General features: G+C 41.2%; 1 protein-coding gene across 22 annotated transcripts in view; it reads left to right on the top strand.

The window, feature by feature from the left end:
* The window catches only part of KALRN (kalirin RhoGEF kinase), a 792,058-nt gene that overhangs the window by 464,294 nt on the left and 312,252 nt on the right, over nt 1-15,512 (top strand). For all 22 annotated transcript variants that reach the window (XM_056127408.1, XM_056127415.1, XM_056127407.1 and 19 more), the window contains exon 14: nt 8,818-9,013. In XM_056127408.1, coding sequence (XP_055983383.1) covers nt 8,818-9,013 — 196 coding nt within the window. The remainder of the gene's footprint in view (nt 1-8,817; nt 9,014-15,512) is intronic.

The following is a 15,512-nucleotide window of genomic DNA, read 5'->3' as shown; positions in this document are numbered from 1 at the left end:
ATTTTTATTTTTAATATTAAAAATATGTACTTTTTTCTTGTTGTAGAAGGTTGTATTTTTTTCAGATTTTCTATAATTGGAATGATCCAAAAGAAATACAAATTATGTTTAGGGGCTGAAGAGAAAATACAGGGGTTATGATGGTTGCCTTGCACACATCCAGGAGTAAGCACTGAGCACCGCTAGAAATAGCCCAAATACAAAAACATAAAACAGAATGAATATCTCTAGGGGCTGGAGCAATAGAACAGTGGGGAGGGCATTTGCTCTGCAGGGGGCCAACCTGGGTTCAATCCCTGGAATCCCATATGGTTCCCTGAGCACCTCCAAGAGTAATTCTGGAGTGCAAAGTCAGGAGTAATCCCTTAGCACTGCCAGGTGTGGTCCCAAAACAAAATTTTAAAAATGATAGAATCAAGAATAGTCTAGTGGTCTCCAGGATCTTTTGATTTTACACCCTCTTCATAAAATATTTTTGGACTTGCAACCCCCACATATGTGTGTGTTGTAAATTATGTATGTGTTCTACTATAACTAATAATCTCAAGATTCAGCGTGCCCTCAGGGGTTTTAGCTTTTTTATTAGAAATTATGGTTCTATATTTCAAATTGTCTTCTTAATCATTTCCATTTGGGGGCAGGGGCTGGTTTCTTGACATTTTTTATTAGATTTTCATTGGTTTTCCTTTCACAATATGACAAACAGAGGGTTTAAATTTCTCTTGTGTTTTATGATCAATATTGCCATCAAACTTCCATTTATTTGCTGGGAATTTACTAAGACACTTACCCTTTTTTTGAAGATTTGTTTGGTTAGAGATGAATAATCAGTAAGTCTATTAATTGGGCAAAGGCACAGTAGAATGAAAATTTCTGAGACCCATACAATGAGTCAGTTTGCTGCTTGTTGGGCTGTCATTTCCCCAAGAAGCCTCCTCCTACCACACCATCTGGCACGTGGCTGGAATTGGACTATAGCATTGGTCCACTAGTGGGAGTCCGGGGGAATGCCATTTGCTTTATATCTGTACATTAAATTTTGTGTAAATGACATGTACATAGGCCCATGCCTATTTATGTAGTGAAAATTGTTTTCTCTGTCACCAGTGGATAATCTTTAGTAGGCCTCTGGGTAGGTATATCCCTGTTGGAAATTTTCTAGGAATTTCTTCAAGAATTCTGTCCTATGAAAACTTGGACACAGTCATGGTCTTTCAAGTCACTGACTATAATTATGATCAAAGTTTGCTCAATACACCGAAAACTAGTAAGGAATGGAAGAGCCAAATACATGCCTAAGGGGCTTTTACAACAAGTTAAAGCCAGGCTAATGCTGAGGAAAAACAACATCTACAACAAATAGAGAAAATTTTTCTCTTCAAGAGAAAAATTCTGCCTCAACAAGAGGAAGCTGATTGTGTCTTACTGTGGTCTCATGTTTTGGCGTCCAGGTAGGATATTATGTAGCCTCTAGAGTTCAGAAGCAGAAACTAGAAGGAGAAAAAGAATTCAGAGCTTTCATTATTGTGTTAAATCAAAATTTACAACCTTTACCCTTTGGTCCTATTTCTGCTATATAGAAAAACAGAGCATATCTCTCTCTTTCTTGGCAAGCTCAAAAATATTTGAACTTGGTCATCTGAGGCCTCTTTTTTCCTTTATCTGAAAAATGTTGAGATGATATGTCTTCTTTGACTCTAAAAATTCCATGACTAGTTCTCTTCATTATCAGCACTTTGTTCTCTGCATTAATATTTCCCCAATTTATTTGCCTCCTGCTGGATGTGACATGGTTTCCAGACAACTAATCTTCTTGATCACCTTCTGCTCCAGGAGCTCTGAGATGCCCAGTTTGCATATGCACCCCTTGGGTAGGGCATGTCCAGAGCATGGGCACTCCCCCAGTGCAGCCTGGACCACAGAGCCCTCTGCATGACTTCATCAGTTGTCTTTACTAGGTGCTACTCCTGGAAAAGGTCTAGGTTGTGATTTCAGTATGCTTCCAACAAATGAATCTTTCATGGTTTGTTTTTGGGCCACACCCAGCAATGCTCAGGGGTTACTCCTGGCTTTGCACTTAAGAATTACTCCTGACAGTACTCAGAGAACCATATGGGATGCTGAGGGTCAAAGCCAGGTTGGCAGCATGCAAGGCAAGTACCCTTCCCACTGTACTATCGCTCTGGCCCCTAAATGAAACTTTTTTTAGATACTTAAATGAAACCTTTTAACATGTTTTTCTTTCCAAATTTGTCACTTTTAATGGGAAATGTTTTACTCTCTTTTCATCTTTGTAAAATTTATGACATTAAAAGACAGAAGTATGCTCATTTTGCCATTGATAGTCCATATATTTCAGAGTATATCTCACCACAATACAATACCTGGGACCATTTCCCTCCACTATTAATTGGAGTAGAATTGGGCCTTAGAGCATGAAACATACTACATAAGTGTGTGTACATATTCACATATATCCATACACATAGCTGCCCTTCTTTGAGCAGTATTAGTGCAGTCATGGAGTTGGCAGTAATTTGATGTACACTTCCTGGGCTTGGGGCTGGAGCGATAGCACAGCGGTAGGGCGTTTGCCTTACAAGCAGCCAACATGGCCGACCCGAGTTCGATTCCTCCGCCCCTCTTGGAGAGCCCGGCAAGCTACCAAGAGTATCTCGCTCGCACGACAGAGCCTGGCAAGCTCCCTGTGAGGTATTTGATATGTCAAACACAGTAACAACAAGTCTCACGATGGAGACGTTACTTGGCCCGCTCGAGCAAATCGATGAACAATGGGAGGACCATGACCGTTCCTGGGCTTAAAGCCCATTTATTAATTCTATTAATTGTGTGACCTTAAGCAAGTTGGTAATTTAGTTTACTGAGAATTGAAATTGGAATAACAATGCCTAGACTATAGGATGTTTTGAGGATTTGATGAGTCAACACAATATTTTTAGCAAGATTCCTGGCAACTAATAAGTAATACCAGCATTGTTGTTATTACTCACAACATATGCATATATGTGTGTGCACATATACATGTTTGATTCTATATATGTGTGTGTGTGTGTGTATATATATATATATATATATTTGCTTTTGGGGTGACACCCAGCGATGCACAGGGGTGACTCCTGGCTCTGCACTCAGGAATTACTCCTGGTGGTGCTCAGGAGACCATATGGGATGCTGGGAATTGAACCTGGGTCAGCTGCGTGCAGGGCAAACTCCCTATCCACTGTGCTATCGCTCCAGCCCCTGATTCTATATTTTAAAGTTAAATATCCCACTTGTTCTCCTTTGTTATATTTATGTGCATGAGTCATAGAAATCACTCGGGACCCCTTATTGTTCATTCATGTCATAAGAAACGGGCATTTGCTCTTGCAGTGAGAAATTCTTTCCACTTAAAAAGCACTTCACTCTTGTCTTTACTGCAGCTTTAGTCACACCCAGCAGCAAAGCCAAATTACATATGTGTCTCCTGGCCATAACAAAGGTACCAGAGGGACCACTCCATTCTAGATAGGGTTTTTTTTTTTTTGCCTTTTGGGTCACACCCGGCGATGCTCAGGGGTTACTCCTGGCTCATGCACTCAGCAATCACTCCTGGCGGTGCTGGGGGACCATATGGGATGCTGGGAATCGAACCTGTGTTGGCCATGTTGGCTGCACGCCAGACAAACGCCCTACTCTCTGTGCTATCGCTCCAGCCCCTCCATTCTAGGTAGGTGACTATTACCCTTATCCTGGGAAATTTGGCAGAGCTAACTAAAGTTTTGAAATGACCGAACTATTAAGGACAGCTATGTTTCCTTGCAAGGGTAAATTATATATATACATATATATATGTATATATATATGTGTGTGTGTATACATATACAAATATAAACAAAGATAATTGATTCTTTCAAATAACACAATTAAAAGATTTATGTGAAGTAAAGACACTGGAATTATCATGAGATTGCAGTTGTTTTTCTGGAAGTTAAATATAAGGGAACGTTAAAGTGACATGTCATTGAAGTGAGAGAAATGAAAAACAAGCTGCCCCCAGAAATTAGTTCTTGGATCAGCTTTTTTGATAAAGCACCACTGCTTTACCAAAAAAGCATTCACTCATAGTTTAATGCTCAGCTCTGTGGCCAGGGAGAGGGTGATGCCACCCTTATGCCTTAGTTTCCTCCGGGTTATTGTGGATATTAGATTTTTAAGTTAAAGTGTATCACACCATCTGTTATAAATGCACAGTGCAGAGTAAAATATCTTCAACTGATGATCTTTTTCACCCTGATCATCAGCACCTAAAATGATATGAAAGCAAAAAAAAAAGGACAAATCAGTGGAATATCCAACTTCGAAACAATAATCTGGAGTTAAGTTGATGGGAATAGGACACAGGACAAGGAATAAAAGGAGCTAGGTATGATAAAAAAAATTGTCAAATATTCTCTTAGTATACTGGATTCTATGGAGAAACTGAAGGAGGGGCTTCTTTTCAGGTACAGACTCCAAACTGGAAGCTAAACCAAGTCCCTGATCAGTTTTGGTTGTGTGATACTGGATCTGGTGAATCTTAGCTGGCAGGAAGCGCCAGAGTTTCCTCTTTCAGTAAGCCTCCCCATTGCCCACTACTCTTAGTTCTGAATTTCTTGTTTAGCTTCTTCCCTGATGTCCCTTATGGTCATCGCTCTAGGGTAGAGAGTTGTTAGAGTAGAAATATCGCCAATACATCATCCAAAGAGGGTCGTCATATCCTCACACTATAATTAAATTCAAGAGAGCAAGGGAGATCAAAACCACTAAAACCAAGAATTGAGTCGGCCAGGAACTGAGACAAAGCTAATTATGTGGAATGAGAAAGCAAAATTGGAAGCTGACTGCCTTTTGGGGAACTTGCACTCTTGTTTCATTCATTTGGTTGAGGCCCTAGTTTTTGCTCTGAATAAATTCTTCAACTTTCTTTTATAAATGAATTAAAATCACCAAATTCCCTCACACATATTTTTTTCTCACTGCTTTGTCTTTGTGCTGGCAAAATAGTCCATGTTCTGTGTTACTGGATAAGTCAGAGAAAAACATTTCGGTCTAGGGTGTCAGGACGTTCTTTTTGCCAGAGGTTTATTTTTCATTTATTGGAGAGGTTGGGGGACGATGAGAGGTTTGGGCCACATCCAGCTGTGCTCAGAGATTACTTCTGGCTCTGTGCTGATGGATCACTCCTGGCAGTTCTTGGGAATTCATATGTTACTAAGAATCAAACCTGGGTTATGGCCAAAGTAGCTGTATGCAAAGCAAGCACCCTAACTCCTATAATATCTCACAGTCCCCAAAAGGTTTTCTTCAAATAGTGGTGAGTACCTGAGCAGACTAGAAGAAATATGGTATTTCAACACTACTGGGCCACGAAGGTCGGTCTATCAGGGCTAGTGAACAAATTGGCCCACTAGTTCAGCTAACACAGCATGAGATGAGACTGGAAACTGGGTTTACTCTTTAGTGGAATATAAGCTCCAGTTTTTTTTAAATTTTTTATTTAATTTTTTAATTCAATTTTATTTTTTATATTCACAATAATTTATTGCATTTAATATTCCAGCACTAATACCACCACCATTACACCTACCCAACACCATATTTCGAATGTTTTCACCCCAACCTCCAAACCTTGCCCCCAAAGTGGTTATCTAAATAATTTTCTATTGTTTGTTACGAATAATCTGCTAAAAATTATCCAAAAAACTTCCTTAGAGGAAAGTGAGTGAAAATTACTGTATCTCACCCTAGAACCAGTAAACCCTTATATAAGAGATCACTAGCATGTTTTTAAAAGTTGAGTCTTGTGTACTTATGTATTATACACAGCTATGTATATATAGTTGATGTGTGTATATATATATGTATATATATGCATATATATTTTTTCCTCTCTGAGATTGGTTGCTTTCTGAGCTCCATGTTTTTAAACTAAAACATTTTCTTCTTTTTTTGAATTGAATCACCATGGATAGCACAGCGGGTAGGGCGTTCGCCTTACACACGGCCAACATGGTCGACCCGAGTTCGATTCCTCTGCCCCTCTCGGAGAGCCCAGCAAGCTACCGAGAGTATTCGATATGCCAGACACAGTAACAACAAAGTCTCCAATGGAGACGTTACTGGGCCCGCTCGAGCTCGAGCTCGAATTACAGATTTACCAAGTTATTCATGATTGAATTTCAGGCATGCACCAATTTCCTCCAATACTGTCCCCAGTCACTCTTCCACTCCCCTGCTTGCCTGGTCCTTGTTTCCTTTGAGGTGCGGAAACTTCTTAACTTAATGTAATGCCATCAAATAAAGCTTTATGTTTTAGTTTTGAGACCATGCTCTGTGGCTCTCAAGGAGATCATATAGTGGCAGGGGCTGACTTCAGGTCTCCCTCATGCAAAACACGTTCAGTCCTTTGATCTTTCTTCAAAAGCAAAATGAGGTCCTTCTATATATGTCACCCTTGCACTCAAAAAAATGGGTAGGGCGGAGGAATCTAAAAAATGTTCTTTGAGGACACATGAAATAATTTAAATTTCGGAAAATACAAGTACTACACAAACCAGACAATTCAAAGGTTCTTGTCATCAGTGCTGGGCAAAAGTGGGGAAACTGAAGGGCATTTAGGTTCGGGGTGGGGGAGGGCCTGAAGATCAGGCTTTGTGGTCAAGTAGTCTTTGACGTTGTCATTTTCAGGTTCAACAACAGACAGGCTCTTTAGCATAATAGTGGCACATGGTAAAGATGGGGGAGTATAGAAATGAGCAAAAGACATAAATATAGAAACTTGATATATAATTCTAGGCATATTTCACATTTAGTTTATATTCAGGTTCCCAGGATATCAGCCTTCTGAGCCTCATCCTTCCAACTCGATCACCTCAGTGAATTTTGTTCTTCCTCACCAGGAGCCAGGACTCTTTCCTTTCCACTCCACAGATTTTGGGCATTAAGACCCTCTGGAATCTGCCTACAACAAATAACCTTTCATAGATTCAGTTTCATAGAAACAAAACAAACACTAAAATTGAACACAAATTCAGACTTCTCTGTTCATATTTTATTTTTAATGATTTTGTTTCTAAGGGAAATTTTTCTACCCTCCTTAGAAAATAAGAGAAACAGCTTTTTTGGGGGTAAGGCAAAAAATGGACAAGTTTTCCTTGGTCTATTTTCCAATAAAGGACGTGAAGCCAGAATATACCGAACTTATAAAAAATAATAATAAAAGTATTTTTAAATGGTCACAGAGTTTGAAAAATATTTTACAAATATAGATAAACTAAATGATAAATATTCCTATAATTTATTAACTGTAGTTGTAAGGAAAATGCAACTGAAAGCCATAATAAGACATATCTTAGCGTAGCTAAGTTTAATTGATAATACCAAATGATGGTAAGCACGTGCATCAGTTAACTTTCACACATTCTTTAAGAAAGTAAGATTCTTTATTGGAATGTTAAACATATACCTGTCTCATAATCTATGGTATCATTCAGCATAGCAGCGAAGAGACAGAAAACTGTGTTTACAGAAATGCTTGTGTAAGAACTTTGACATCAGTCTTATTCTTAACCAAATTCTAATAAAGACAACCTGAAAGTTCATCAGCAGAGGAAACAAATGTGAGTCATCTATACATTAAAATACTACTTAAAAGTAGCAAGAAATGAAATACTGATACAACATACGAAATGGATGGTGTTGGGTAGGCATAATGGTGGTCTTAAGATAGTATGTTTAACATGGGGGGAAAAGCAAAATAAAAAAGAAATATATGCTGTATGTGTCTTCAAACGATTGCCATAGAATAGCATGAGATAAAATACTTGAAAAAACTACATTTCAAATATTTTCATTTGATTTATATATCAGGTGCAATTTATTATACAATTGAGGACTTGAATTCCAACTTTGAATGACTGCGGCTACTGTAAAAGACATATAAAAATCTATTTATCAAGAAGCATTTCCATCAACTAGCTAAGTAATATGAATGAAGCTACAAAACAACTGATTTGAAAATTCATGTTAGGAGAAACTTTACATTTATTTCATACTTCAGTCTTTGTTAAAATCAAGATGTTTTTCTATTCTATATAATCTTGCATTTCTGAAAGTGTGCTATCTATCTAATCTCTATTTCCAGGTATCAGCTTTTGTAAAAGAGGTTAGAGAATCCGAATTTAGGAACCAGATGGGTCCCTGGGTTTAATGAACACTACCTCTAACCTGATGGAATACTTAAGCCTTTCACTGACTTCTCCATCCCCATTTTTGTTTCTTCAAAAGAGTTAGCTTTAATTCCAATGACCTCTCAATGATGATATTTTTTAAAGTAATAGTTCTGGTGTAGTGAACAGTGTCACTGAGTTGGTGTACCTGAGCTCTGTCTGCAGGCTCTTGCCAGCAGTTGACTTTAGATAAGCCATTTAATCTGTCTAAGTGAGCCTCAGTTTCCTCTCCTATAGGATGGACCTGGAGATCTCCACACTACCTCCTCACTGGGTCATTGTTAGAGACAGTTGATGGAATATGCAAGAACGTCATTCATCTTGTTGTGTTTGCTACTGTTCCTTTATTGTTGCCATAGATATTGAAACACAAAGAGAGCACCTTTAAAAGCATGGGTGCAGGGTATTGTTGCTTAAATGTAGCTTAGATATGGAAAAGATTCACAGTGGAGACTAGAGCCAAGGCTGGTTGCTAAATCAGCTGGAAGTCTATGAGCTTGAACCCAGTATTCTGTGGACCCAGGAGGCTGAGGTTGTTCTCCTACAGGTGACAGCAGAGCTGGATGCTTGGAATGAAGACCTGCTTCGACAGATGAATGATTTCAACACGGAGGATCTGACGCTGGCTGAGCAGCGACTGCAGCGGCACACGGAGCGGAAACTGGCCATGAACAACATGACGTTCGAGGTGATCCAGCAAGGCCAGGACCTGCACCAGTACATCATGGAGGTGCAGGCCTCAGGTAGGCCCCGCCCCTGCCTTCCCCTGCAAGTTACACTGAGAAACAAGAACCCCTGCAAGAGAATTTTCACTCTGTTCATTCTTTAATTTATTTCTATCAAAGACAAAACAGATTTTTCTCTTATTTTATAGGAAAATAAACTGAATCATTAAAACATAAGTAACTTGTCTTCAATTGCCTAGCTAGGATCAGGTAGATTTGGAAAATGAGATTTCCCAGATTGTGCAAAGAATGAAAAAGACCAGTGGTAGGAATTAGACCAGACTGAAAATTTTTTAATGTTTAAAATGTGACCTGGAAAAACAAACCAGGTGGGTCCCAAAGGTAGCCGTCCAGCCAAATGGTTTGTATTCAGGTGTGGAGACCTTACCTGTGCTGATCCATTTCCTCTGCCCCAGCCTCACTGCTCTCTACTCGGACCTCCCTCCTCAGATGAGCCTAACTCCGGGTCTCAGTTTATAGTCGTCAGGTTTTTATCACTCGTCTAGCTGTGAGTAAAGGAGTACTGATAAAACATTTATAGTAAGGTCATAAAATTTTATAAGTTCTCAAAAAATATATACCAGCCATAGCTGTTAACCCAGATTTGGATTTTTTTGCTCAGGATATATATACAACAAATGTGTCCACTACAGCTCACCAAAGTAGCTTTTGTTCTTAGAACAGAAGAGAACCCTAGCCAACCCATGGTCTAAGATCCAGAAAATATTTATATTTGGGGTACATACCAATGGAGTCTTGAGAATAGGTTTCCACATCGAAACCCACCCCATTACCACCTCCTTCGCATCCCCCCGCCCCCACCTTCCAGAGGGAGGCAGATATGAGCTCATGTAATTAGCCTATTAAAGCAGTGGTTTTCATCCTTCTTATACCTGTATACCACTGGTTGAAAATTGCTATTCTAAAGCACACTTAGATGTTCCTATTGATTAAGAAAAACATTTAGAATCATGAGAGTCTCAGGCAGACTTTAGCAATCACAATTGGCTTGCCTGAACGAGTAAATACCAGTTTTAAAGGAATTTCCCTTCTATTTTGAAGGATACAGAAGATGGGGGCCACACCTCTCAGAGCTTGGAGTCACTATTAGGGGTGGGGACCAAAGATGTGTGTGTGTGTGTGTGTGTGTGTGTGTGTGTGTGTTTCAACAAGCATTCCAGGTGATTTGATGCTGTGCACACAAGGCCTGCTCCTCTAGGGCCTGCTTAGATAGTGGACCTTTGACAAGCAGCACTGATTGAGAGTTTGTTGGGAAATGCAGAATCCCAGGACTTAGCCCAAACTTATGAGCCTGAATCTACATTCTGACCAAATCTCCGGGTGAATCATGTGCACACTGAAGTTCAAGGAGCAGCCTTCTTGGTCCTGGCTCTCCTTTTTCAAGTTCTTGTTAAGGAAGGGGAAGGGGAGCTCACCCTTTCTCTGTGCTGGAGAGCCGTGTATGGACTCAGGCCTTTCCCTCATGCTGCTTCTGATAGCCAGGGGGGTGCAGACAGTGCCTCAGAGAGAGGCTGGGGCCGACTCCTGCAGGAATCAGTGCGAGAGGTGCATCTGTCTCCTAAAAGACTGCAGCATTGAGGCCCAGGTTTGGATTTGGGACTAGCCCACCTCTGTGACAAAATCAGGTATCCATGGTAACAGAAAGACTTCCGGGAGCTGGCAGTCTTTGAAGATGGCTTGTGACAGGAGGGTTGGCTGTGCTTGGCGGCCACCTTAGCCATGAGGGCTGAGTGGGTGGAAGCACCGCAGGCAGATGGGCTGACCACCCCCACAGTATCCTGTTCTGGAAATGAGCTTTGACAAAAGAGGCTTGATTGGCCCCTTCAGCCCTCTCCACTAGGACTGGCTGTTCCCCTGCTCCTTCTACAGCTCGCTATTCAGTCTGGCATAACACATGAGCCTTCACAGGGATGAGTCCAGAGGCTTCAGGAATGCTCAGTCTCTGTCCGCTGCTGGACGCCATGTCCGTCATGGAGGCTTCCACCTCATCTCTGCTGAGAAGGGAGAGGCTGGGTCACACCCTAGCCAAGCTGGGCTTTGCCCCCAAGTAGCTGAGGGATGCTGACCATCACACTAAAACAGTAAATGGGCATTCACAGTGTATATTTGATAAATTGTATTTGACCTAAAGACTTAGAAAAATAACAGCAAAACTAAGATTGCAGTTGGTATTTTGCCCTCCTAACTAAATCAAGGGCTTTATGCTTCAATTTGACTGGAGTATATGGATATAGAGATTTTCCTTGTTTGTTTTCAGGTGTGGAATTTGTAATACTGAACCAGGTTCTGTGAAATCCCTCTGAGAGTGCCAAAGAAAAAACCTTTGGTTGAGTCAACATCCCTCTTTAGAATAGATAGCCAAAAAAGGGACAAATTCTTCATTTATGCATTGTTCTCTCCTCATTGTTATGTTATCTATAGTAGGGAGACAGGTTTTTCTCTGGAAAAAGCCAAGTGTGAGAAAGCACCAAGTCAGGTTCCAGTGTGGAGAAGGGGTGGCGTAAGGAAGTGAAACTGGACACTTCCTGTTCGTGAGGCTCGGAATGGAGAGTCCTGGGAACAACAAAAGAGAACAGCAACGGAGGATCTTGAGTGTTTTGTTAGTGGTGCAAGTGCAGTGACTTTAGCAAAACCATAAACGCTGACACTGCTGTAAACACGTCACCTGAACTTCAATAGCAGAAACAAAAACAAAGTTCAGTTCTGACCTCAGTGTCTGACTCTGGGAGTCCCTTTTCTTTCTCTTTAGACCTTAGCTCTCTAAAATGTGGTGGGAGGATCTAGATTCTAGAGATCCCTTCCAGTTGTCACATTCCTTGATTAATTTTCACCTCTCCACAGCCCCTCGCTGATGAAAGCAGACGTTATGACTCCTACCCACGACTGGAGGATAAGACAAGGATTGTGAATCCTATGAATGTGTTGCTTTTGTGGTTTAATCAAAAGCATCAATGCCTCTTATATAAGGTTTTATATAAGATTTTTTGGAAGCCTGTGGCAATGATGCTTAAAATTTGCTATTCCTAGATAGAGCCAGTCAGAGCACTTGAAAGTAATTTCTTAAACTAGGATTTATAAGGATCACTGTTTTTTGAGTACAGGCAAGTCAGGAAGACCGCCTGTGTTGGAATCCTCGCCATACCTCTGACTAATTGTCCTTGAGCATGTGCAGTTTCTCTAATCTTGCCTTCCTCTGGAAAATGGCAATCAGAATATCTACCACACAGGGCCAAGATGTTAAATGGGCCGAGTGTATGCCTTGCATTCAGGAGCCCAGGAGTCCATCCTCAGCACCATATCCTCCCTCCCCATTCAGAACTGCCAGAATCACCCCCAAACCTCTGCCAAATGTTGCCCCAGGGGCTGGAGCAATAGCACAGCGGGTAGGGCATTTGCCTTGCACGCGGCCAACCCAGGTTCGATTCCCAGCATCCCATATGGTCCCCTGAGCACCGCCAGGGTTGATTCCTGAGTGCAGAGCCAGGAGTAAACCCTGTGCATCGCTGGGTGTTACCCAAAAAGAAAAAAAAATGTTGCCCTGAAGTAAAAGATAAATAATCTTTTTTTATTTATTCAACTCACATGGGTGAGGATACAGTGGGATAAATAAATAAATAAATAAATATTTATTCACCTCACAGGGGTGAGGATACAGTGGGATTCTACATGGCAGGACAAAGGTTACTAAAGTTCAATAACTGTCAAATGTGATACTGGTTTTCTAGCACTATTGCATTTTGTTGAGGTTTTCTGGGATCCTGTGGCATCAGCAGCATGAGACAAGAGTCTTCCTTCTGTTTCCATTCCCAGCACCCACTGGAGTGGTTCAGTCTTGCACATAGCTTGTTTTCAATGATAATGTTTGCTTAATTAATCAAGAATAAGCATCATTGTGGGTGGAACAGATGTAGGTGAAAATAATGGGCTACAAATAATCTTACTTGTGTCATGAAAAGAGAGGCCAGGCCTGTGTTTTTCCAGTATGGGAGCTACTCTAAGATTAATAGGAATGAAGGTCTGGTGGAGGCTGAAAAGAGGGGAATAAATCTGCCATGAAGAACAGCGGTTCTCAGCCTGGATGCACATTTAGCATCAATTCCTGAACTTCTCAGGAATACCAAGGTCTGGGCCCATCCCTTTGGGATTCTTAATTAGTAGGGATATTTTTAACTTCCCCGGTGATTCTGATGTACATCCAAGGTTGAGACTACTGATCTAAAAACCTGATTTTAAAACTTAGTGATTTCTGAACTGAATATATTGAGAGAGTGACATGAAGAGGGGAGTGGGTGGAAAAAACACAACAGAAGATGTTTTCTATCTGAGAAAGATACAGTTATTTATAGAACACACAAATTTTACAAGTATGGACAGCATACCCAGGAGTGCCTGAATTTTACCCTAAATCAGCATTTCTCAAGAGGGGTGCATATGGCCCCTGTAGGTCCCCTGAATGTTCCAAGGAGACCACAAGTGAAAAAAAATAATGTGTATGGGGAGCCATGGCACAAGACTGGGCACTCTCTTGTAGGACAGAGGGACCACGGGAAGGAAATAATGTCAGAAGGGGCAACGGGGGCTTCCCTAAACCATAGTCAGCTGTCTTCTGGAGGAGTTAAAGTGATAGTGTGGACATAGAAGATAAAGGAAAGAAAAATATTTTTTATTAGCAGTTGTCTTGAGTCATAAACAGGGTAGTACATTCTGCTGTGTGTAAGCTAACAATCTCTGTCCCTGAATTGCTAGACATTTTACTATCTTATCCAGTGGGTTCCAGTCATGTTCCTATGTTGGAATCACCCTGGGAATTTCTTAAGGTATCTTCTAATACCCAGGAGTTACCTACATAGATGTTCTTTGATTGGGGTGTGACCAGGAGATGGTGATTATGAAAAGTTCATCATGTAAATCTAGTGTGAGCCAAAGTTGAGAGCACTAGTCTGGTAGGCTCCAACCCACCATAATTTCTCATGATATATTTGAGCAGGAACATAAAATCCTGATGGTATTTATACAACTCACCCAACATTCTATCTGTAATCAACAGCGAATACTAGTTTTCTCAACATGAAACAATGAGAATACTTATTTTTGAGTCCACTTTGAGCCTGGTGCTGGATGGACCTTTTCTTCTTGTCATCACAATAACCTGAGACATTGTGTTGGGATTTCTATTCTAACCAGGTCCAGAGAGGACTCAAAGTTGAGACACTCACCATTGGCAGGTTGCAAAGCATGGGTTCCGTTGTGCTACTATTTTCCAAAACCCTTGGGTGCTTTCCTCCATAGCCCCTGATCTGAGCTCTTCCCTACAGTGGGCCCTATGTTCACTACAGGAATTCTTTGATCCCCTAAGTCAGTCCCTACATGTGTTCTGAAGAAGCCAAGAGACATAAGTCAGATGTGTCGCTGGCATCAGAGGACCCTGTATTCCTGTGAGAACAAGTTAATCGGGAGCCAACCTCAGTGGAAGTGCTCTGATTGACAGAGGGGTGGGCACAGGACACTGTAGGGGCACATCAAAAAGAAACCTCAATTCAACTTTCAAGAGACTGACAAACTATTTCAATTGGAATATATTTTTCTACTTGGTGGAAAGAATAGTAATGTCTTGTTCCATTTCTGAGTGCCTCTAAGGAAGACAGGCCTATGCTTATACTGAGAGCTATAATGTTAACACAAGCAAACACTATTTGCTGTTGATCGATGGATATTTACCAGTTGATGGATTTTAACTGGAACTTATATACTGTGTTTGGGAGCAGAGGGAGATGGGTGTGTTTCTATTATTCTGGGTGCCATTTCTCTCATTCACTCTGTCTATAAATTGGTGTACTATTGAAGGAGACACAGGAGGCATTGTCTTTACCCATTTTTCTCTGTATCCCTCTCACTGTAGCACTGAGGCACTGTCCTCCCATTGTTCGTTGATTTGCTCAAGCGGGCGCAAGTAATGTCTCCATTGTGAGACTTGTTGCTGTTTTTGGCATATTGAATATGCCAAAGGGAGCTTGCCGAGCTCTGCCATGTGGCGGGATACTCTCAGTAGCTTGCTGGGCTCTCTGAGAGAGACAGAGGAATCAAACCCAGGTCGGCCGCATGCAAGGCAAATATCCTGCCCGCTGTGCTGTGAGAGTATCCCATCCCTCTCACATGAAACAATATCAAAAGAGTAGATAAGGGGACTGGAGTGCTAGCAGAGCGGGTAGGGCATTTGCCTTGCACGCGGCTGACCCGGGTTTGATTCCCAGCATCCCATATGGTCCCCTGAGCACTGCCAGGAGTAATTCCTGAGTGCAAAGCCAGGAGTAACCCCTGAGCATCGCTGGGTGTGACGCAAAAAAAAAAAAAATGAAGACCTATCTGAAATCCAGTTCTGGATGTAGTTCAATTTGGGTGGCTAGCCCTTAAATTGAGGTACCAGACTTAGAGAGGCTATTTACATATGATATGGTAAGGATAAACCAGGACTTTCCTATAGAGAGACACTTTGTCC

Source organism: Sorex fumeus, unplaced genomic scaffold (genome assembly GCF_029834395.1).
Source record: "Sorex fumeus unplaced genomic scaffold, SorFum_2.1 ptg000063l, whole genome shotgun sequence".
NCBI classification, from domain to species: Eukaryota; Metazoa; Chordata; class Mammalia; order Eulipotyphla; family Soricidae; genus Sorex; species Sorex fumeus.
Note: the sequence above shows the minus strand (reverse complement) of the source record. Positions and strands in the feature narration are given on the sequence as shown.